At 41.1% G+C, this 24,533-nt stretch overlaps 1 protein-coding gene across 1 annotated transcript in view; it reads left to right on the top strand.

Moving 5' to 3' along the window:
• Nucleotides 1-24,533, top strand: part of IGF2R (insulin like growth factor 2 receptor) — a 60,839-nt gene that overhangs the window by 8,196 nt on the left and 28,110 nt on the right. The window contains exons 3-20 of the mRNA XM_055713230.1: nt 5,906-6,030; nt 7,740-7,838; nt 8,241-8,370; nt 9,479-9,599; nt 11,435-11,549; nt 13,077-13,239; nt 13,391-13,571; nt 14,498-14,601; nt 15,064-15,228; nt 15,538-15,678; nt 16,020-16,166; nt 17,076-17,207; nt 18,707-18,854; nt 20,023-20,200; nt 20,779-20,894; nt 21,309-21,471; nt 22,997-23,176; nt 24,199-24,300. Of these exons, the coding sequence (XP_055569205.1) occupies nt 5,906-6,030; nt 7,740-7,838; nt 8,241-8,370; nt 9,479-9,599; nt 11,435-11,549; nt 13,077-13,239; nt 13,391-13,571; nt 14,498-14,601; nt 15,064-15,228; nt 15,538-15,678; nt 16,020-16,166; nt 17,076-17,207; nt 18,707-18,854; nt 20,023-20,200; nt 20,779-20,894; nt 21,309-21,471; nt 22,997-23,176; nt 24,199-24,300 (2,510 nt within the window). The remainder of the gene's footprint in view (nt 1-5,905; nt 6,031-7,739; nt 7,839-8,240; nt 8,371-9,478; nt 9,600-11,434; nt 11,550-13,076; nt 13,240-13,390; nt 13,572-14,497; nt 14,602-15,063; nt 15,229-15,537; nt 15,679-16,019; nt 16,167-17,075; nt 17,208-18,706; nt 18,855-20,022; nt 20,201-20,778; nt 20,895-21,308; nt 21,472-22,996; nt 23,177-24,198; nt 24,301-24,533) is intronic.

Raw genomic sequence — 24,533 nt, 5'->3', positions numbered from 1 at the left:
CATGGTCACATTAACGGATAGTCTTATAACTATTGCAAACTTTGACATGTTAGGAAAGAATTTTTTTTTTCAGAACAGTGTTAAAACTCTTCTGTTGTAGGTTTACTGGAGGGATTTGGGAAAACATGAACTGATTGCAGATAATCACATCACAGGACAGTTAAACTTATGGTCTAGGTAACTAATCTAGTGTGAAACTATGCAAGGCTGTCTCAGGTAGAGATAAGTGCATCTACCTGTGACAGGATATGCACTGTGCACAGCCTTGTTTGGAGCTCGATACTGAACACAGGATAAAGCTTGAGCTATAGCTCTAAACTATGCTACAGTGTAGCCTGATGTAACATCATCTTTTTCTTTGGAGTCAGGTTACTCTATGTAATGCAGTCTTGGAGTATTGCTAAGAAAGGAAGACAATTACATGCAGTTCTTTGTTTTCAGTTACACTTGTAAAATCTGGTGGCTGCTTCAGTAGTTCAGATGTCCTTGGTATTCTGAGAAGGGGTAGACTTCAGTATGCTGATCTAAATATGAAACTGGCGTATTCCTATACACATGCTTGCACGTGATTTCATCAGTTAGAAGCACCTTGTGCTCTGAACAGTATTTGTGTGCTTATTTTAATGGATGCTTGTCACTTGCAAGGTTGCTTCTGTGCTTCAGCTGATGAAACAATAATATATAAATACTGATGAAGAGGTTTTCTGATAGTTGACTGTTACTTCTCATAAAATAAAGCAATAGCTTTCTGAAAAGTAATCTCTCTTCACACTGTCTCTTAGTATCTGTAGATCTGAAGTCTGAATTTAACGTGCTAGCCAATCTTGCCTTCCATTGGCACACAACTCTTATGAGAAGCTATGAGTCTTCAGTAAAAGTGTTTTAGCTTGAACTGCTGGAAGACGGTGAGGAGAAAAATGATTCTCATCTGTAGGCAGTTGCACAGCAGCTAGTCAGCCTCCATTCTCCCTGCCCTTGTGCACTAACTGTAGAGTTACTTTGGTTTCAGGCTGTGTCAATCAGTGTTTTACAGACAAACTGCTAGTGTTGTGACCTAGGCTTATAAAATCACTGGGTGCATGAATAAAAGTGTATTTCAGTTTGTGGCTGCATGTGTGGTGGTGTGTGTGTGTGTGTCTTTTTTTATGTAGGGCATTATATCCAAGCTCCAGAGTCTTCTGGGTTGACTGATTAAATTTCATTGGAGTTCAAACTGCAATTGCATGTAGTAGTATCTTCTACTCTGAGGAGCATGACATCTCAGACCACTTGATGCTGTTAAATGTTTTTCATTCCTAAAATGTACAGCAAGAATTTTGTTTCCTGCTGATGTGAGTCTCAAGTCATATGCAGTTGAGGCTTCAGTTGTCTGTGGATTAGAAAAGGAATGGGCACCTGAGCATTTGTTTTAACATGCTCTTTTTGAGGGAGGCTGGAATGTGGCAAGTTGAGTGAGCTTGAGGAAACCTGTTCTCCCTAAGGAATTGTGAGACCCAGAGGCTTGTGTAGGTTTTGTTCCATGCTTCTTGTGGAAACAAGGGAGAATGGAGCTAGGTAATGACTATGAGCAGTATCAAATATACCGCTGTGTGCAAACCTTGAGTGTCTCATTGCCTGACTGCTACTGGCTGTAAGATTTTGCAACAGTCAGAACTTGGTCTTGCAGAGGCTGTTGGAACTGACTCCCAAGGGTTAAGCCACAAATCCTGTTCAATTAAGTTGTCTTTTAACCACCCTGCAATAAAATAAAGAAATCGGAGCAGTGCAGTTAACATCGACATTGAATTTTGCTTTGTTTTATTGGACAAATTGTCACAGGTTTTGTTCTTGTTCATGGTTAGTCTGAGACTTAAGTGATGCCTGCCATGCTTCATTGTACTGCCTGTAGTTGCACTGGAGCTTCAGCGCCATCACATGGAGCTGGCGTCATGCTAATGGATTATCAAGCTTCTTGTGTCAAAAAAAACCCCAACCCCAAACAAACCACTCTTAACGAGAAAAGAAGACTCTTTGATCCAGGTCTAGGCAGGTGTCAACTCCCAGTGTAGATTCCAGTTACCTAAAATTGCTAAGCTGCATACTGGCCTTCAAGCAGTCCAGCTGATGTGAGATTGCTTACATGCCACAGCTGAGTGCAGCTGAAGGGCTTTGATTTGGGGGAAGAAGAAGGGCAATTTGTTAGCTGATAAACTTTGCTAAGTTATAAGCTTTCTTCAGATTCGGGCTCAATCAGATCTCCTCTTCATTCCTCCAGAAAAAAATTGTCATTGCAAACAATAATACTGTTTTTAAACATTGGCTATGAAAGGGGTGACAGCTGTGGGGCTGGTTCTGTTTGTTGCTCCCAGCTTTGATAGGTGATAAGGCCCCATGCTCTGACAGTAGTTGGCCTTTATCCAAAGGAAGCCTTGTGGCTAACATAAACAGTGTGTCAGTGTGACATGCCAGGGTTGGTATTGAGACCCCAAAGGCCTCTCCTAGAAAAAGCTTTTCAGCTTTATTAATTGACCATAGATGTTTTCAAGGTGTAGGAAAATGCTTAGTTCTTGAATGTCAGTGAGGGTGGAAATGATGTGGCCCTTATTTAACTTAGTGTGACACCTAGTGACTCGTGTGCCATTTAGCTGGACTACTACTAAAATTAAAAGTGGAAATATTACTGTAACTTTTTATTAACCTGAGTGGTGAAATGCAGACTTTGTCCAGCTGCAGTAGAAGGACTGGTCATGAAATGACAGCTACCACCTAAATGACCCTTTCTTCTTGGATGTCTTCCGTGGTTGCCTTTCTCCTTCCAAACAGCTGAACAGATGAAGGAGTCAATGAGCAAAAGGTGTTGTGGACAGTATCTTTGATACTGATTTAGCACAACTGTGTAATAAGAAGCTGTACTAGCTGATTTGTAGTGTGCTACTTTGTGGAAGAGCACATATCTAAAGTCATGAAAACATGAGTGATCACTGAAGAGGGAGCTTGATGTTAAGTTAAAGGTGGTTGCAGAACTGGTGCTCTGGAAGGAAGCTTGTTGGAAGCTGATGATGTGAAGGGATGGTTCATGAGATTACTTGCTCTGTGAGCAGGGATGGGACAAGTCATGTGCCACTGAAGAGATTCTTGCTAAAACTTCTAGCAAGTTCCCAAACTAGTTCTAAGCATGCAAGGGGTAAGAGAGCATGCATATTGGCCTGTAGTAAACAAGATGTACTGGTTTAACTTGATTTTTTTTTTGGATATCACTTTAACAGAGGAAGTAGATTCACAAGTGCCTTTAGTGCGGTGTAGTGTGTTCTTAGGGCTGAGAGAAAGCTAATGTTTACAGAGCACTAAGTTAAGTCCTCAGATGGTGCTGCCATAAGTTCTCTGCTAAGTTAGGGCTTATAACTGTATGCATTTATAACTGGAGAGTTTTTAATCGTGTGTGCATATTGTTACTATACACAGCTCTTGACTAGAAAGTTGTGTTGGCTTCCTTCTGCTAATCTAGGGAAGGAAAGAGGATGCTTTGCCAGCATCTTCTAAGCAATGAAGTGCTAAGTAGCACTCTTGCTCTCAAAGTAGCTCTTAGGTTTAAGAGAGCTGCGTGGCACCTTTACCAGTATCAGTGCTGAAAGTCTTAAAATGTGAACACAGCTTTTTGATACCAGGAGTGTTAGGAAATATAAATGGCAGAAACCACTGACAGCCTCTAGGTGCCTGGAAGGTGACACTGAACTGCAGCAGTGGTAGCATGCTTCCCTGTTGCAGGTTCTCAGCCTGGCACATATCCTGTGCACAGGTGTGTATCTGCAGCGTTAATCTATGGTGCCATTCTTCTGTGCTGACACGTCTCCGCCCTTACCTTCCCTTGAGAAGGCAGAGGATTATTGAATGGTCTGTAATACTTGTTGCCCTGGTTTTACTGGGGATGCTGTGAATGGCTGCTTAGGTATGAGAATTTTAACATGCATTCCTATAGTGCAGTTAGTGTGAGCATATGCAGCATGAATAGAAGAGCCCTGAGCTACTGAGGGGATGCTACGTGGGTTAGCATCAAGTTTCCATTCTGACTGCCACTGTTTCAGCTTTACCTGCACGTTCGGTGGCTATAGTTGTTTCTGTCTGCTGTTCAACAGAATATTTGAGGTTCTTGTACCCTCTTCCTGCCCAGTTTGCTTACTTCTACTCCTTTTGCTTTCAAGACTATATTACTTGGGTGTAGCGTAGTTTTGCTTGCCTTGAGTGAGGAGATAACAGGCTGGGCAAAGTTCCAACAAGTGTGTTTTTAAGATGAAACAAGATTTGGCCTATGTGCAAAGCAGCTATCTGCAATGGTTACAGATTTGACTTCCTTTTTCCCTAGTGTATATGTCAACAAAAATGAAAAGGGGGAAGCTGATCAATACTTGCATTTTATAGCAGTCCCTATAGTTCAATACCAACTCTTTGCAGAATTAAAATCTACCTATTAAAAATGGGCAGGCTGGAGTCAGCATGCTGGATCTAAAAGGATTTTGTGTCTAATGTGAACTAGAAAAGGTTTGAGCAGGAGTGTTTCAGTGGCCTGAGCTGGTGCTCATCATGACTTGAAATGTGCTCCACCTTTCCCCTTCGTGTCAGGTGCTGGGGAGGAGAGGGATGTGCAGCAATGCAGCACTGACCCCAGCCTTCACGCAGCACATGAGCTGTGCTAAAGGGGACTGGAGATGCAGGGAGATGTGCGCTGAGGCAAGTGGGTCTGCGTTAGGTTTGTCTGCAGGCAGCACCAGTACAGTGACCAGTGGGTTCTTCATTAAGTAGACTTGCAGTCAGCGGTGTGTGCATGCAGCCCAGAAAGCCAGCTGTGTCCTGGGCCACAGCAAAAGCAGTGTGGCCAGCAGGTCAAGGGAAGTGATTCTGCCCCTCTGTTCTGCTCTGCAACCCCACCTGGAGTACTGCATCCAGCTCTGGAGCCCCCAGCATAGGAAAGACATGGATCTGTTGGAACAGGTCCAGAGAACGGCCGTGAAGATGATCAGAGGGTTGGAACATTCCTCCTATGAGGACAGGCTGAGAGAGTTGTGGCTGTTTAGCTTGGGAGAAGAAAGGCTCCAGGGAGATCTTATAATGGCCTTTCAAGACTTCAAGGGGATTATAAGAAAGATGAGGAACAGATTTTTTTTTTAAATTTTTTTAGCAGGACCTGTAGCGACAGGACAAGGAATAATGGTTTTAAACTAAAGGAGGGTAGATTTGGACTAGATGTAAGGAAGAATTTTTTTGTTATGATGAGGGTGGTGAAACATTGGAACAGATTGCCCAGGGAGATTATAGATGCCCCATCCCTGGAAGTGTTCAAAGCCAGGCTGAACGGGGCTCTGAGCAACCTGGTTTCATTGAAGATGGCCCTGTTCATTGCAGAGGGGTTGAACTAGATGACTTTTGAAAGTCCCTTCCAAGCTAAACCATTCTTTGATAGATTCTCCCTCATAATTGTGCTGACGCTGTTTGTATAAATGGTATAAAGGCTGAGAAGCTGATAAACAGAAGCCAGTGGGAAGAAAGTGTGAATTACGGTACTTGAAACTTGGTAACAGTTTTCTGACAGAGTCTTTTAGCCCTTGTTCCTAAGGCAGTGATTACTTTGTAGTGGCAGCTGCTGTTGGCCTTCTTAACATTCAAAGTGTTTGCTAAAAACCTTTGAGAAAGAAGTGTGATTAGAGATGTCAAACACTATCTTAACTTGGATCTAGTCTTCCAAATAGCAAGAACCACAAGGAAGGTCTTCAGTTGTACTCTGTTCAGAGACTGTCTTCAAGTGGGCTGGTATGTCTTGTGCTGCTCAGTGCTTGAAATCGGAGCCTGTCTGTTGAGCTTGTGTGGAAGTGCTATATTATAATCACATCTTTTTTTTCTTTTTTTTTTTTTTTTTTAATTCTCTAAATCCTAGGTGACTTAAACTTACAAAAAGTTTCTAAAACTCTTTTGGAACTCAACACTACTTATAACTGCTTCCAGCAAGGCAGCCAGCACAAAATTCAAAGCAGCATTAACTTCCTGTGTGGGAAAACACTGGTAAGTGTAAACCATGTGTTCTTACCTTCAATGGAAATGGCATGTTCTTCTAATTTGCTTTTTAAGGAGACTTGGTGTACTTATGGATGTATCGATTACTGAGCTTCATAGCTTAAGGAAGAGCCAGTTATGTTTGAATACCAAGTTAAAGTCATGATCTACTGTGGCTTTCCAAATTTTGTCCCAGTAGAAAATAATTGCAGATCTGCAGCTTAGCTCTGGTCATGGGCTCTCCTGGGTCTTTAATGTTTTTACAGGGATTGCACTGTAGTATTTTTAATAGTGTAACGTGGAGGAGTGAGTCAACAATGAGAGCTATTGTTTAAATGTTGGCTGTGTCCAAGCTGTGGACCTGGTGTGGCAGTTTAATAGAACAGCACTGAACAAAATAATTGACCTCTATCATGGGTCAGCAGAGCTGACAACAGTAAGCATTAGGTTTTGTCTGCACATTGTTGAACCGACAGTGCTTATGTGTCTAGCTGGGCTTCTGGAGAAATTGTGAGAATCTGCTTAAAATGTGCATGGAGATCCCCCAAAAATTCCTAGGGGTGTGTGTATATGCAGTTCTCTTCCATGTGCTTTTGGAGTTACACCTTCCCCACACTTAACTGATAGCACAGCTTGGTGTTCTCTACAGACTGTAATCAGTTTACATATTTATATATTGGAGGTAAGTACTTACTAGTGCTGATGTTGGCACTGATGATGCTGTTGCACACGCCCTCTTGGAAGTCCAGCTGATTTAAACAAAGTGCCAGGGCAGCAGAGATTTAAATGCTTTCTGTTCTGTTTTGGCAGATGACTCCTTAAGTTAAAAATTATTGCTCAGCTCCAGCTATAACACCGATCATAACAATCTTCAAACTTCTAGTTAGTGTAGTTCTAACACCCATCCTTCATGTGACCTAGTAAAAGAATTTTGTAATAGTGTCTGGAACAACTTGTTTCTAACGCTTCTATGGTGGGCTTAAACAGGGAGGAAAGCACTTCAGCATATTTAAAGTGGTTCTAGCTGAGGTAATGGAGGGAGAATGGAAAAATCTGATTGTCTTTCTCTGAGCAGAGACATTCAGTTGAGCATCCAGCCCTGAACCATGGTAAAATCCCCATCCTGAAAGACATACAAATGTGTATAACATAAGCCTATAAAAAGAAGTAGCTGAGGTCAGAGGCATTCTTTCTGTGTAGCACAAGATTGCTAATCAGTCCTTTGTAGGGTGAAAGACAGGGAACTGATAAACCATGCATTGTCTTGCTGTTCACCTATTTATACACATTTGAGTTGATTTTCTTTTTAGTAACTAGATGGCAGTCCTGGGCTAACAGTTGGACTTGATCTCAAAGGTCTTTTTCAACCTAAATGATTCTATACCTCTGTGACTGGTGCTTCTGCCAATATCAATTGGCATAGTGAGCGCCTCTAAAGGATGTACTACAACTACTGCATATTAGGATTGGCAGATGTTAATTTGACAACTGGCAGACTGAGAAGGATTTGGCACCCTGCATCTTCCAGAGTTTACCAACAAAGCTGTTGAATGACAAACTTGCTGTTAACAAGTGCTATTGAGAAACTATTCCCTTGTTCTGTGACATGCTGTATCCTGTTTTTCTTAATCTCTTGAATGAACTTCTTTCTGTCTACAGGTGTAAAATAAAACTGAAGTCTGTTTTTCAAAGAACTATTTTTTTCCCCTTTTAAATAGGGAACCCCTGAATTTGTAACGGCAACAGAGTGTGTGCATTATTTTGAATGGAGGACCTTTGTGGCTTGCAAGAAAAATTCATTTAAACCTGTGAAAGAGGTAATCTATGTACTATCCGTGCAGAGCTTTTCACACATCTAGCAATTTTATTCATAACAACCTGCTCCCACCTCAAAATGAATGCCGCCAACTTCCATAAACTTAACTTTTTCATAGACATACAAAGCATCTGTTGAAGTTGGTGGAGCTGAGAATTTTAAAAACTCTTTAACCTTTCTTGCGATCTGTATGGTTATTTATAGGAAAACTCTTCTAAAAGCTGGAGCACACAGTCTTAACTTTGGATGCCTAATTTTAGTCAGTGTGTCTAGCTTTAAGTATTTGAGCTTCTAGAAGTAAAAACCTTTTCCACATAATTAACTTGGCTTTATAGATGCCTGTTCGTAACTTCTCCCTACTTGTGTGGCATGGATTGCATGTAATTTTTTGTTGCTGTTCTAGGTCCCTTGCTATGTGTTTGATGAAGACTTGAAGAAACATGACTTGAATCCTCTCATCCAAGTTTCAGGACACTATTTGGTGGATGATTCTGATGATGATTCCTTGTTCATAAACATCTGCAGGGACTTAGGTGTGAACACTTGTTTGTGGCACCTGTCAGTATATGAGTTTCTAGTAGTGTGGTACTTTTCCAGTGCCTCAGTTGAGGTTGTTCTATGACCAAAGATCAGGATTTTGGGACTTGCACTATTATTTCAAGCTGCCTTTAATGATTTGAAGGCTGCTTTCTGTGAAGCCAAGCCTTTCTGTCCAACTATTGACGTGTTTAGAGATACACCCCTTCTGGAATGGCAAGTATTATTAGAAAAGTTGACTTAAACTGGACTGAGTGGAAGAGCTCATCTTGTGTTGTAGCTGCTTCTGGTTGCTGCCAAATAGGACCAGGATGGTTCATAGCACTTCATATGCTCTAATTTATTACTTTGGGCTAAAGTTCAGATCGTTGCTTAGTTCCAAGTGAATGTCATGAGGTACATCTGAAATAGTGTTTCTAGGTGCTTGGTTAAGTAATGGTGCACTGCTAGCACTTCGTGTCATTTGGGAGCTATATATGTAAGGAATTAAACCAGCAAAATCACTCATCTGAAACTTGCTGAAAAGGCTAGTTTAGATGTATACTCCCACTGTGGTTTTTACTCTGCAGTTAAACATATGTTTTGTGCCCCTGTTAAGGGTTTAATACTTACTAGTTTTAATGCCAGGTCTGTTCTTTTAAAAATCCTCCTAGTCTGAAACTTTTTGTTGACAGCTCTGAATAAGGCGGTTTGTAAGAAACAAAGGAGGGGAAAAAACTTCCCTATAATCGGGGTTACCCATTACTCGGTATCGTTTTGATGATGTGGAAAAAAAACCCCCAAACAAACAACTTGCCACACTTCTAGAAGTTCTCAAAGCCCTAAGCATCCAACAGCTGTACTAGCAACTGGTAACTAGCTGCAGCTACTTTGTCGGGGGGTGTGAATTTGCTGTCCAGAAGCAGAGCAGCATGATGTATCACAAAGGTTTCAGGTTTTCACTTGTCAGTTTCACATTTTAATGTAACCAGTTTTAAATGTATTTTTAGAAGAGGGTAGAGCAATGAATGGTAAGTAAGCCCACAGATAAAATGGCAAGATACTTCAGGCAGTGCAGGGCTTAGACGCTGAGTCCTATATTCTATCTTTTGTATTCTATAACAGGAAATTCAGGTGGAGAGACCAGAAGCTGCCCTGCTGGCAGTGCTGCTTGCTTGTTACGTGAAGGTCAGGCGTATGATGTTGGCCGTCCACAGGAGCAGCTGAAACTTCATGACAAAGACAGGTACGTAATTATTGTGGTCATACTTATGTGAAAGCTTCTCAGTCATCTGGGCTGAAAGAAGCAGTCAGTACCAAATAAATCTTCTAAAACTTAACATCAGTACCACTTCAAATTTGAAGCATTGGCAGAAAAAATTTCTTCACATACTGGTGTGGCAGAGTCTTTCAGGCGTCCTGTTGTACTGTTTATAGAATTGCAAAACTCTCAGAAGTGAGAGATGATTGCTGCTTTCTGCCCACAAGCAGAAGAGTAAGATTTGACCCCATCTGCCTCTTGGCTGAGGGCCCACAGGGTAAATGCTCTTGGCACTCTGTGGGTTTACGCACTGTATTTGGCTCACTGCCAGAAGTACTTTAAAAGTTGAGAATAGGGCCAGATGTTGCCCTTCTGTTTTTTTGCGTTAATGAATTTTTAGTAGAAAAATAGATAAACAGTGCAAGACTTACTGTTCCTGGTGGTGGCAGAGATGGAACTAGAAGAAACTGTTTCCTTGATGCTGCCTCTCTTCTGCTTGCTGCCTTTTATGTTGGAAGTGTAGCTTTTGAAAGAGAAGAAAAACCCCAAACAAATGAAAAAAAAATGCACAAAAAACCACCCAAACAACTCAGTATGGCTCAGGGGACTTACTTAACATGCTGATCTTTCTGAGCTTCAGGTCATCTGAGCCTGCTTACCATGTCTGTAGGGTCAATAGTACCCTGTTGACTTCGCAGTACTCTTTATCTCAGATGCAAGCTGAAAAAAACAAGCAGAATAAACCAGTTTAATAACAGGGAGGCCAAAGGTTCTGGCCTGTCAGTGATAAGGTTGAAGGCTGGGTTTTTTTAATTTACAAGGGAAGTTTAGTTCTTCACTGAAGGACTTTTATCCCAGCATGAAACAAGTGGCTGAGGTGTTTTGTACCAAGGCAGAAGCTTACATCTGAGGAAGCATGTTCTCACACTGAAGTGCAACTAGTACTCTATAAAAGTGCTTGGCAAGAAAGTTGTATCTTACTACTGCTAGGGTTGAAGAGCTCTTCATTGCTCGATGAAAATTCATTGTTATGTGTTCAGTCAGACTACAGTGGCCTGAGAAGGGAGTAAGACAGTTGTATACCTGTGTCCTCGGGTGTAGAGAGGCCAGTTAGAGGTGTGACTAAACTGAAGCCAGACTGTCACCCCTTTGTGATCTGTTAGCTTTTGCCTGTTAGACTGCATAGGACAGTAATGCTTAGTTGGGAAGCCAGATGAGGGAACAAGGCAATCCACCCAAGTCATGTTGCCATTTATCTCTCCCTGTCAGGTGGTTGCCATGTTTCATTCTCCTGCCTGCCGCCTCTGATCTGTCCCAGTTGCCTTGCTCCTGTTCAATTTGCTAATGAGATAATCTTGCTCTTAATCCTGGGGGCAGAATGGGAAGAGATTATACATACAGAGGTGGTGAAGTATAGGAATGCGGTTAAACGTGAGTGGTTATTACTTAAAAAAGATGCAAGAGTGTTTATTGCATCTGCTTTCCAGCTGTTTGAGAGCAAAGCTGAGAATGTTCTTATGACTGCCAGCCAACTTTTTTCTACAATACTGGTTACAGGGTATTCAGCATAGTCTTAACTGGGTTGCAAGAGGATGCTGTATTAAGTGATTTTGCTGGGTCTGTTTTAATCTTTATTACGGTTAACTGTAAGATTAGAAGAATTTAAGGCCTCCATGGAAGCTGCTTTTAAGAGCAGGGCTACTTTGGTATATTCTGTGTGGGTGTCTAGCGAAGAGTAGATGTTCTTTCAAGAATATCCTTCTTCTGTACAGTGCTCAGTGTCTTAATTGAATTTTTGGTTTGCTGTTTTCTGTTTCTAGGCTGGTACTGAGTTATGAGAGAATATATAGTGATGAAGAAAAGCCAGACTTCTGCCTAGGCCATAACCCAGCAGTGACGATCACTTTTGTTTGTCCATCAAAGAGGGGAGAAGAGGTAACTTTGCTGCTTCAGTTTGTGTTAAATGGTTGGTCTCTAACTTTTGTGTGCAGCATTTTTCATTTTTATTCAGGGCTGAAGAGAAACAGAAATCCTCTTGGTTCTCAGCTTGTGAAGTGTGAGATCCTAAATATACTCTTCAAAAAGTCCTATAGAACTTAAGAGATAAACAGGAACTTGAATAAAATTTCCCCAGGGGTGTGTTTTTTCATGTCTTGGTGAATTTGGTTGTCCTTTTCTGGGTTCAAAGCTTTCCTCTGAGAATACGACTGATTTAGTGTAGTGTTATCCTTGGCACAGGGCTTTGCTTGCTAATGACCATTCTTCCATCATCAGTCTGGCTGGGCATGCTTATAGTTGCTAACTTGTTTCTTTACTAACCTGGCCTTCCTCAGGAAAAAGAAAATAATAGCTAGCAAGGGCTGTTGCATGGTAAGTGTCACTTCTTACTAAGCAGGCTTCTGAACTACTTTCAAAGTAAAATCTTTAGTATTAGGCAGCAACTCAGGTTTTGCAGGACACAAGTTTTAGCCTAGCTTCAGTGCAGTATGATGATTGCTTTGATGTGATGCTGGGTAATCTCAGCAACCCACACTCTTTGAATTGGGCCAAAGCAGCTATTGCTAGTGCTCTGTAACTTTAAACTGTAGTGCTTCTGGTTGCAGGTTAGCGAAGGGGGAGCTCTTGTCTGACTAATTTTTGGTTTAATGTTTTTTCCCTCATCTGACCTAGAAAGGTACCCGAAATCACCCTCATTGCTGCAGAAAAAAGCCATAGACCTTTCTCCTACTGTCACTTTGTAATACCTTGCTGCAGCTACGCACCCTTGTAGTATGAGTAGTATTGCTAGTGTTACTTGTGCCTGTAATTTATCTGATACTTACCCATGTATCTGCCTGTTTTGTTGGATGGCAGAAATACAGATCTATGAAACAAAGTGGGTTTCTAAAGGTTTTGCTTTAAAGTGAGGAAAAGCAAGACTACCTCTTCTCCCAGAAGTGCAAAAATATTTCACTACAGAAACAACATCTGACAGAAGTGTTGGCTAAAGAATTCTCAAATGTCTTTCAGTCTTGATTTGGACTGAGGGAATCAAAGTTGCTAAAACACCAGTGTCTAAAAGGCTGCTTTACCTTCAGAGAACACTTGATCTCTGCTCCCCTCTTCGAGGACTCCTCTGAGGCAAAATCAATCCAAGCTGTACTTAGCAATTTGGGCTCACATATCTCTGCTTTTGTCAACGTGTTAAGGAAAAGTGCTTTTTAAAGCACTGTTACTTCTGCTGTCCTGCTAATGCCTGGTACCTTATCGCTCCTTAGAAATCTAATAGTTTGATGCATCATTATTAGGAGCTGTTTTATTTCTTCTTGACACCTGTTTCTGAGAGGCTAGGGACAATGTTTCCACCTCTTAAGCAATTTACAGGTGATGCTAGTCATTACTGATCCTAAAGGAATTGCTTTAAGAATTATATTTCAAATAACTCTCTACTTGTAATTTAAATTCTGTTTGCTTCTATATCAGAGTGCAGGTCCCAAACTCACAGCTAAAACAAATTGCCGGTATGAAATTGAATGGGTTACTGAGTATGCCTGTCACAGGGATTACCTGGAGAGTAAAAGCTGTCTTCTGACTAATGAGCAACATGATATCGCTATTGATTTAAGTCCACTTACTCAGCTTGCAGGTAAGCTTACTATTTTTCGTTTGTTTGTGATGTTACTAGCCAGTTTTCCAGTTCCATGTTCAGAGAAGGAAAAATGTCCTCTGTAGATTTTTGGGTTTTTACATCTGTTTTGCTCTGTGTTAGAAAACTTTTTCTTTTATTATTCATTCAGATTATGTCACACCATATCTAGCCAAAGATGATAAAGAGGAATATTACTATTACTTGAACATATGTGGGAAAACCACTGCAGGTAACTGCAGGGACAGCACGGGATATACTTCAGCTTGCCAAGTAAAATCTTCAAATAACCAGCAAAAAGTGGCAGGACGATTTGAGAACCAAACCCTAAGGTGTGTAAAGGCTCTTTAGCTATGGTAACTGATCTGACTGATCTTTGTTTCCTACTTCGATGCCCTTATTTGTCATGTAAGCAATATTTGATATAAAATTTTTTTTTAGCATGCATATATGTATATGCAAGCGTGTGTGTGTATATATATATATATATATGCAAGCATATATATAGCAAGTATTTTCACTAAGTTTTTTATGTATAGACTTCTAACGGTATACCAAGCTGGCATTAGCAAATGCAGGAGCAGATGAGGTTGGTAGAGGCCATTGCCTAGGCAGGGGAGAGGCTTTCAACCAGCTTTGGTATCAGAATTGCAGATTGTGTTGTGCTGCTTCTTGCTGTCCTTGAGTTTTACATGCTAATTGGCATCAGGATCAGATGTTTTAGAAGCTGTCTTCAGCATCTCACCTTCCTTTGCAAGAGCTTGTATTAATCATATCTAAGACTACTGAGGTCCAGGATTTTGTGGTTGATTTTTTTTTTTTTAATTGAGAACTTCAGGGTTCTCAAGTGGCATATGGGATAATAGTTTGCATGAAATTGCAAAGCAGTGATGATTCACCTAGATATGACCTTCTGTTCTGTTTGTAAGCACATGACAGACTTGTTGGAGTGTTTTTCCAGGAAGTATGACTTCCTCCACCTGCAAAAAAAGTCATGCAATAAACTAATGGGAACAGATATTCCACCACACCTAGAGTAGCTTTAGAGCATTCTTTAAACTCTATACAAATTCATGAAAAGTAACCAGAAAAATCAGTGGATGTGAGCCTTTGTTGCAGTAAAAATGTCAATATTAATGTTGAACAAGCATTTGTTTCCCTTTGAGAGAGACAATAAACAAACAAGATTGTGGCTTCTGTTATGTGAAAAACACTGTCTGATCACATGTTTTTTTTCTCAAACTGGCTTTTTACTCAGATACTCCGATGGGGATCTCACTTTAATTTATCCAAATGGGGATGCGTGTAGTTCTGGCTTTCAGAGAATGACTGTCATAAACTTTGAGTGCAATGAAACAGCAGGTGAGTTTAAGAAGCTGTGATGACTGCTCAGGGTTTGATGTCTGTGCTTGCTAGCAGACCTTATGTTTGAAGGACTGCCTGCTTTGAGCCACAGCTAACACAAGGAATAAATATTGTCAGAGTAAGCACTACTTTTTAGGGCTGGCAGAATTGTTTTGCACTGTGTAGTATCACTGCTAATCTAAATTTACACTAACGATCAAGAATACTGAGGTATGGAAGAGCCTTGTTTCTTTGCCAACTGTAAAATACCCCACCCAAGCAATGCACACCCCCCCCACCCCCCACCCCTCTCCCCCAAATGACAAACTCACACACGCAAAAACCAACCCACAAATGTAAGTCCTGTGCAGCAAAAGGATTTTTGTGTTCCTTGTTCATTGCAAGTCCTCAAGTCTCCTTGCTGTTCTCACATTGCCCCACTGGAAACCTAACATCTGTTTATCCATCTTCAATGTTAAGGTAATGACGGTAGAGGAACTCCAGTGTTTACCGGTGAAGTGGACTGCACCTATTTTTTCACTTGGGATACAAAATATGCATGTGTTAATGAGAAAGAAGATCTCCTTTGCAGAGTTGCTGATAAGAGAAAACACTATGACTTGTCACCTCTGGTCCGCGGTTCAGGTATGGCAATGAAAACTAGCTTTCGGTTACTTTTGTCCTGAGTTTACGTGCCTTGTCTAGTGCAATTCTTTAGTTGAACATTAATAACTTTTTGCTTTTCTTAGTTAATTTCTGGGGTACTGTGTTCACTTCCCTTGTCCCAACAGGAGTGAGTGCCTTATGAAAGTATCTATATCCATGACTGCCTTGGTTACTGGGATTTTAAGTGTCTTTAAATGTTGGTCTTTTTGTGATAAAAGGCATTTTGGCTTGAAGAGGCTAGAAAAGTTAAGCCAGATGACTTGTTCTTGACAACCCCCTGTATTTCAGAGTTAGCCCAGAATTGGGAAGCTGTGGACAGTAGCTTTTCGGAGGTAGGGAGGAAGCGTTATTACATCAATGTCTGCCATAAGGTGTGGAAGAGAGGAGGAGCTTCCAGCTGCCCAGATGCTGCTGCTGTTTGCTCTGTAGGTGAGTGTGTGTGTTATTTTGGTTTTTTTTTTTTAAGACTCTGAAGGCTTGGTACTTCCTTTGCAAATGGAGTTAGCTACCCTGAGTGCTTTCAGTTGTTTGAGGAAACAGAAATTAGGACCACATCTCTCTTGTGCTTCCAAAGACCCAAGAAGAAATGATGCAAGTAGCCTTTTATAACTAAAAAACTCCAGGCTTTCTAGCATGGTTTTGGAGAGGTATTAACAAGCTCCTGATGCTATGCTTTCTTAAAACGTCTCATCTGGCTAGTTAGTAGTATCTTAGTGTAAAGTACACTTCTTTCCAGGGAAACAAAAGTGATGTATTTACTGTCTTTACAGATAAACAAAACAGGAGTAAGAATCTTGGAACATTTGTATCTTCTCCTAAAAAGGTTGGAGAAAATATTCAACTTACCTATTCAAATGGAGACAGCTGTGGTGGTAACAAAAAAATCAAAACTATCATCACTCTAGTGTGCAGACCAGGTGAGAATATCCATACTCTGATCTCTGATCTGATTAAAAACTAGAGGTCACTTGAAATGCCCAGACATGAATGCTAAATATTAGCGTGTGCCTTTGTCTTTCATTTCCTTCTGTGCAAAAGATGAAGCATTGTGGTTTATTTACTAGGATGATAACAGTGTACTCACAGGTATTTAGTTCTGTTCACCTGGTATACAAGTACCCTTTAAAGAACTTTGAATAAGTGTCTTGAACTAAGATTCTCAGAAATATCACAGAAGTATGTTCAAGCATTTAAAACTCTACAAATACCTGGAAGCTATACAAAGCACTTTCTTTCCCTAGATTGTCTTGATGGGAAAGAGTGGTTCTGAACTGAGATCAGACATTTTAGTCTTCTCTTCCAATAAGCATGTTTTATGTCTACACTCCTTGCAGTTTATGAAAAGCAGAAGCATTTGCAGAAGTTGTTCATGTTATTCATCTCTGTATAACAGCCCACTAGTTTAACTGTGTCCCAGGGAAATAGATAACCTGTATTCCTCTGCCTGAGGAAGCTGAATCCTTCAAGTGTGCTGGCTATTAGGATCTGGTTATGCATTACTTCCTAATAAAGCTGTTGCTTTGTAGCAGAACACCAGGTAGTGTGTCAAAGCAAACATTTTTTTTGAAGAGTGTGATAGTACTCAGGGACAGACTGAGCAGTGCATTTTCGCTTCTGGGCTAAGCTTTTGTTTGTGGGAGGAGGATGCAAAGAGTTTGTGCAAGGAATTTTTTGTTCTATTTAGTCCTCATTTTAGAGGAGAGGTTGTTTAACAGTTAATCTGGGTTTGCTGTTGGGGAGGAGTTAGTGTTCCTAGGCTTAAATTCCTAGATCTTTTTGGCAGCCTGACTCTCTGTATGTGTAACATCTTCCTCTTGTGATACCAGGCGATCTAGAAAGTGCTCCAATCTTGATGTCTGAGAGTGTGTGTTTATATACATTTGATTGGTATACCGCTGCTGCGTGTGTCCTGTCTAAAACTGAAGGAGATAACTGCCAAGTCTCTGATCCTCAGGCAGGTATGTATTTACATTGAGCAGATAGATGGAAAGGTTGTGAGGGATAGAAATTGTCACAACAGTGAGTGTCATGTGAAGGGAGGGGGGGAGATTTCCCCAACCCTGGGTGTCTGATCTGTCTGTCAGCACCCCAGGAAAGCAGAGACCCTTGTGCCCTACCAGTCTGTCAGCGTCCCGTTACAGGGACCCTTCACTGAACAGTCCCGCTGGGTCGGAGGGCAACTCGACTGCCTTGTTCAGGGAAACACCCCAGCTGCATCAGGGGGACCCTCAGCGGGTCCTCCCGCTTTACCTGAACGTGTTACCCACCGCTGGCAGCTGCTAGCGCCCGCAAAGGGCTAACGGTAACAGGTTACGGAATAACACTATTAATATAAAATCATGACAATTAAGGTTCATGATAATTGGTGATAGGGACTGTCTGCAAAAACAAGTTTGAAGTGGTATATAACCAAAACATTGATCACTAACAACAGCTGGTGTGAGTTAGTCATTTAGCACTTGACCAAGCTCTTACCCAGCAGGTGTCCCTGTGGGGGAGCAGACAGGTTCAGCCCGTGGACTGATCCCAGCAGTTACGACGGAGTCTTCCCTGACTTCTCCCCTCATTCATTCATTCACTTGTTACACTTTACTCTCAGGTGGAGCTTGAATGACTCTAGTCAAACATTCTTTTATTATTGATTGGTGTAAATTTCTCTTGCTTTCATTTAAAGACATAGTTAATAAGGAACAGAAAGCGCATGCTTGTGAGCGGTGGTTGTGCCTTGGAGGTGGGTAACTTTGGGATGGAGGTGTGCGTTCATATTATAATGAGATAATTCTTAGATGCTCATTATAATTTTGACACAGTTGTTGGCTCAGCATCGGACATCTTCCCATTTGACAGCTGCTGTGCAGCATATCGGCTGTGTGGTCCCATCAAGTTCCCAATCCTGCAGGGAGCACAGCAGAGCCTGGCCATGGGGGTCTCTGCTGCTCCTCTAGGGTAGCAGGTTGTGCTGCCCAGGGAACCCTGGTGGAGCAGATTGTGTGCGTGCCAACTGCCCTGGAAGTGGCAATTGTATTTTACCCTAAAAAGGTTGTTATAATGCTACAACTTCTGTTAGGTCCCAGTTCCCCCCTCCAAGCCATTTTCCCAGGCTGAGTCCTTTTGATACATAAGAACAAAGCAAATTCAGTCTAAGTCTAAGCACCCGCAACATTCTAGCACAGCAGTTTTAAGCACATGGGCATGGAAGATCAGAACAGCACAAGCTTAATATTCCTCTAGTGTCTGTGGAGGAAGATAGGTGTGACGTGTATTTTACTGTAGTAAATCTCTCCGTATAAGAAAACATACTTTAGTGTGTCCATATTGTTTCTGTAACAATAATTACATGGAAGGAGACTTACTGGGGGGGTGGGGGAGTGAGCTAGCTGTGTGACTGGTAGAATCAAAACCGGTAAGAGATGGCAGGGAAAAATTGAACTGATAAAGCTTACTCCTTCTCGTTTAGGCTTCTCTTTTGATTTATCACCTTTGGCCAAGCAAAATGGGCACTATATAGTTAATACTAGTGAATACTTGTTTTACATAAACATCTGTGGCAGTGTGCCGGAGGAGTTGTGTCACACAAAATCAGCAGCATGCCAGGTAACACAAAGGTGGGTAACTCTAGTTCTGTTGTCTGTAGTAGATCACCTCTTGTTGCATGATGTGTTGTTTGTGGGCAACAGTGAACAGTTTGCTTGTAAAGTAATTATTGTGCTGCTTGTAATAAATTCATATAATTTGCATGCAAAATATTATTTGGTAGTGCTGTAACTATGCTGCCAGCTGTTTCAAGTAAAGTGCACACATGTAATCTTGCTTACAGCTAGCTTTTGAGATTGAATGTGTCCATTGCTCCCCCTTATGTTTCCCATTAACTGCTGCAGCTGTAGTAAGCCAACCTACAGTTTGTATTCAGGGTCAGCTGGATTCCAAGAGCTGGCCAAAGAAGCAGTGCAGCGCTTGGCATGAGTAGTGGCTGCCTTATGCAGAGGTGGAGCTCAGAGCTTGCGTGTTGCTCTGTATTTCTGTTACTAATACAGCGCAGGCACGGTCCCGGTGTGTACTGCTACTCAGACAGCATCATCGCTGTTGTGTTCTACAAGCGATGCCTGAGGTAATATCTGTACATCCCAGGTTCCAGGTCAGTGTGGTGCCAGAGGTGTGGTACAGTGCAAACACATGCAGCTGTACTGGAGTTGGCTCCGAGTTACTCTCCCACCAAGGGGAGTTCACTGCAGACACTAAGAATGTTTGTTAGGGGAAGGTGGTCAGGCTAGGTCTGACAGAGCCAGTGTTAAATTAAAGAAACCCTGCTAAACCAAAGCTGCTCCTGAACTAAGAGCGTGTGAAGGAGGCTTTTTTCCCTGAGAAAGAAGACTTGCTGTTGTGCAGTGCTAGGTCTTAGCAGTCCACACGTACTTGCATGGAGCCAGTTTGAGCCCAGCATTAGCGCGTCTGCAGTTTGAATTCTCTGGAGAATGAGAACTCTGTATTTCTGTTGCTCTTCTAGAGAAAGGAGTGTTAAAGTTTTCTAGATAGCGAAGCAAGGTACAATGTTCCCTTCCAAAGAAGGACATCTGTTCATGTTTTAAGTTTCCTTTTGACAGCATTCTTTTCATCCTAGCTCACTTATGTCTAGTCAACCTTATTTAATTCTTTTGTCATATTATAGTGTCTTCTATAAACTTACCTGTGTGCTTACTACTTGTAAGACTTCTTTTAAAGATAAAATTAATTTTGCATTCTGCCCAGTCTCAAAGTCCACTTTTTCTTTTCTAGTAAGGATCAGTTTTGGAGTCTTGGACTGCCCAGTTCCAAACTTTCATATTACAATGGTCTGATTCAGTTGACCTACAAAAATGGTACAGCATACAACGATGAGAAGAAAACACAGCGATCTACACTTATAACTTTCCTGTGTGACCATCAGGCTGGAGTAGGTCAGCCTGAGTATCAGGTAAGAAGTTCTATATGAAGAAGGGAAGGATTTCCATCCCCAAACCCTGACAATAATTGCTGCTAGGGTAGTGCAAGCTGAGGCTCATGAGGAGAAATATTCACTATCTATAAAGCAGACTGAGAGAAGTAGTTATTACTCTTGGGATATATGCCTCTTGTTGCACCCTTATGGCTTGTCTTGACCACTGAACAGTAAGATGTCCACCTGGATCCAGGTTCTTACTTCACTCTTCTCTAGTCTCTGGGGCATGTAATTACCAGTGCTCTTGATAATTTTGTATTGCTAGCTGAAAAAAACCAAACTTGCTGAGAAGTAACAGGTGGTAGGACTGTGTGTCCTGCAACACAGCAGACATCAGTTACGTTGCTCTGGTTCTGTTATTTTTGGAAAGAGTATTTTTTGGTGGCACAGCAAATGACAAGATCTTCAACAAAATAAACCTACACAAATCAATCTGAGAAGATAAATCCCAAACCCAAGGGGAAATAACAAGCTTAACATATAAAGGAGTAGTTGTGAGTCACAAAGTATTTAGTGTGGAAGGCCTCACTGACCTATTCTGCTGTTTTCTATAGACAGAAGATAACTACACCTACAACTTTAGGTGGTACACTGAACATGCTTGTCCCGAAATGCCACTAGAATGCATTGTGACTGATCCCAACACCATGGACCAATATGACTTGTCAAGGTAGGAGAGTAACATATACACCATTACATGGCTATTCTACTTCAGTGTTCTGGCTGATTGCTTAGCACTGGAAGAGGTTGGCTTCCTGTGTAGGCAGCACTAGAAACTTCATCAGTTGTGACAAACTTACCTGCAAATACCTTGAAATGGGGACAGTATTTCCCTCTAGTATATGGACTTGCCTTCGAAGGTGTAAGCTGACTTTTTGGGATGGTTTTGCTTAATAACTTATTACTCTGACAATTGGTGTTCTGCTTCCTAGGAGCATTCATTTTAATTGTAACGCTTAAAAATGAGGAGGAAAAGTTATTTTGAAATGTCTTACTCATCTTGTTGTTGAGACTGACAGAGAAAGCTATTGAGAATCTAAGCTTAGAACACATGTTCTTCATAGAACTTTCTCTTCCTGCTCAGCTTAGCAAAATCTGAGAAGAGAGGTGAAAACTGGTATGCCATGGATAATTCAAGACCAAGTGAGCGCAAGAAGTACTACATAAATGTCTGTCGACCACTAATCGCTGTCCCAGGATGCGACCGGCAAGCCTCTGTCTGTCAGATGGAATATCGGCATGATCGTGTGAGTAGCCTTTCCATCCGAGCTTGGAGCTGGTTTGCCAAGTGAGTGAGGTTTAGGGGTATACGAGATAAGCATGTGAATTCTGGCTTCTTTGTGCAAAATGGTATTCTTGTGTATCCGTAATGTTGGCATAGTCATTGCAGAATGGCAGACCTCCTGTCTGTCCCTTCAAAGACTAAAGTTTTAATTTTTACAAGTATACCAATGTTGCATTTGATATGCATGATTCTTTGTCATAGGTTGCAGAGGCAGGCAAACTGCATCCCTTCCATGTAAACTGTTGTGGTGTCACAGACTGCTAGCATTACTTTAGGAACAGGCTGCTCTCCTGGATATTCTGTCTTCTTCTGGCTTGTTTTAGATGGAACTGTGGAAAAAATATATTTGAAATGTTTGTCATCACCCTCTGAGCTCTCTTTGACTTTGAGTAGATTATGCAGATGTTGCCAAGCTGTTTAAAAAAAAAAAAAAAAAAAAAAATGGTTGTGGATTTCTATATTTCCCTGAAGTATAACAACTTTATCTTGGGACTGTTTGTGCTGACAGACAGGATGGACACTTTGCCCAGGGGCTGGCTTCAGTGCTACTCAAAGCTGTAGGGAAAGCTGAACTAGAGGCTTACCAACCTAATTCCTTCTGTAAAATGGAGAAGACACTTTATCTCCATACTGTTGGAGAGTATGTCTTGAGTGACTGAATCCGTACATTGTGGCACTTGAGCTAAATATTACTAGTTCCTTGTGCTTGCATTAGTCCTTGTTGTGTAGGGGTGCTTACTTGACATGTGGAGGCACATTAGAGCTTCGTTACTTCATTACTGAAGACACTGGGATAAAAAGTGAGCACCCTAGGTCAGCCTAAATGCAGAGGAGTTTTGAAAAGAAAAACCAACAAAACAGTGGAAGTCTTTGTGGACAGAGTTATTCTGGAAGTGTATTCTTTTTGCGGTTGCTGACTTAGTTTCTTAAAAATAGGAAACATCAGTTACCTTGCAGAAGTGAAGATTGATTTGGACCTTATTAGTAGCACCTACTGTTGTTCTAATGCTCAGTTTCTGCTAGTCCTTTTTAGGCTTTGCTAAGTGTGGCAGATCCCTAAGGGCATTCTTAGAATTGACTGGAGGCTTCCACATACTGTGTTTTAGAGCTGTACAAATTTAATCCTACTTACTGTGCATGAGGTGTAGGCCTTCCTGAATTCCTAAGCTGTGTAGCCAGTGAGATGAGGATGACTGTTGTGAGGCACTTACAGGCACCTTATTGTATTAAAAATAAAAACAAAACAGAACAAATAAATGCAAAAAACCACCTCCACACCTGCTTGTGGAGCTTGTCTGTTGAATATGTGAAATTTAAGTACAGAACGGGTGAAAAATGCAGGGGGATCTCTACACCTTTATCTTCAAAACACTTAAGATAACCTTCTGTATACAAGATTGTTGTGGTAGCTGTTTTCTTCTTTTTGACCATATCTGTAACTCCTCACTTGAGTTTAGAATTACTGACATGCTTTTTGTTATTTATAGGTTTCTTACTCCGAAGTCACCTCTATTAGTAATCTTGGTGTTGCCAGCAAAGAACTGGTAGTTGAAAGACCTGGACACGTTTTTCTAACCTATGCAAATGGCTCTGTGTGTATTGATGCTGACGGAAAGAAAACTACTTATACCACCACCATTCACTTCATCTGTTCCAGGGGCACTCTTGTAAGTACAATTGATCTTTCAGATGTTGCTTCATCATAGTAGATTTTCCATCATATAATGTGAAGCTACATGAAAACGTATAGGGTGTAGCAGATTCATGAAAAGGGAGACTTCTTGAGGACTAAATAGAAATGTAAAACCAAAGCTGACTTAGATGCTACAGAAGTGCATGTCTCAGACTATTGTATCATAAGCTAGAACTAGTTAAAAACTAACAGCCTCAGTGAACAGTTGATATTTCAAACTAGTATAATTAGCATGAAAAATACATGGGGACTTAAGATGGAGGAATTGTACGTGCAAACATTGCAGATCTTCTTAAGAGGATTAATATTGTAAAGTGTATCTTCAGGCTTAGATTCTGCATCCTTTGGAGTTCCTAAAGCTTTTCTGATACAACTCCACATCCTGAAGTTTAGGCCAGCTTCAGTCTAACTGTCCCCTCAATCTAGACTTGGTCTTGCTGGTTTGTGAATCTGCAGGTCTGTGAATCTCCTCACTCACATGATCATCAGCCCAAGAGGTATGGTGAAACTCTGTGACTTGGAGCAGTTACGAACTGCTTTTCTTTTGCCTGAAAACACTGAAATGAAGTGTGTATAATTAATACTCGTGTTGTTACTTCAGCTAACAGAGTTTAGTGTTGCTTTATTTTTACTTTTTGTAATAGTGGACTATACATTATACCCCAAAGCTCTTCAAAGCACAGACTGAGGCAAGGTCTGGTTATTCATGTCTAAATTCAAATATTAGATTAAATTAAATTGAATCTAATCTGAATATTTGGATGTCAAGTTCAGTTATTTGCTGAAGCTTAATGAGATGCCAAATGTTTAGCTAGACAAAGTTTTCAGTGGTGACTGTCAAAATAAATAGGGGAGATGGAAGCAGGATGGGAACTGTGTGCATTTGTAGTGAAGTCTTTTAGAAGAACCTGACACTTCCTCATAAAGTGGAATCTCAAAACACGAGGTGGTGTTGACTGTTACACTTACTCTGGTCTCTCTGCAATCTGTTTCCAGAGTAGCAGCCCACGGTTTATAGCTATTCAGGAATGTGTGGCCACGTTCTTATGGGAAACTGAGGCTGCTTGTCCAATCAAGGAAACAAAAGATGATTCTCAGGTGAGAAATGGGGACATAATTGCATTCATAGTCACAACATACTATTTTTTTTTTTTCCTAGCATTTCTGGTTGCAGTGTTTAAATGACTTTTGGAATAAACTTAGTTACAGTGAAGTCTGAAGTTACTGCGATGGAGTCTTATGCTACTTTATTGCTTTCTTGAAGTGTTCTTAAAATGAGTAACTTCTGACTAAAGTATTCAAGTGTTGTCGCTTGAGGACAACTTATTTGC

This window comes from Falco cherrug, chromosome 6, assembly GCF_023634085.1.
Source record: "Falco cherrug isolate bFalChe1 chromosome 6, bFalChe1.pri, whole genome shotgun sequence".
NCBI classification, from domain to species: Eukaryota; Metazoa; Chordata; class Aves; order Falconiformes; family Falconidae; genus Falco; species Falco cherrug.
The sequence above is the reverse complement of the archived record's forward strand: the minus strand, read 5'-3'. Positions and strand labels throughout refer to the sequence as shown.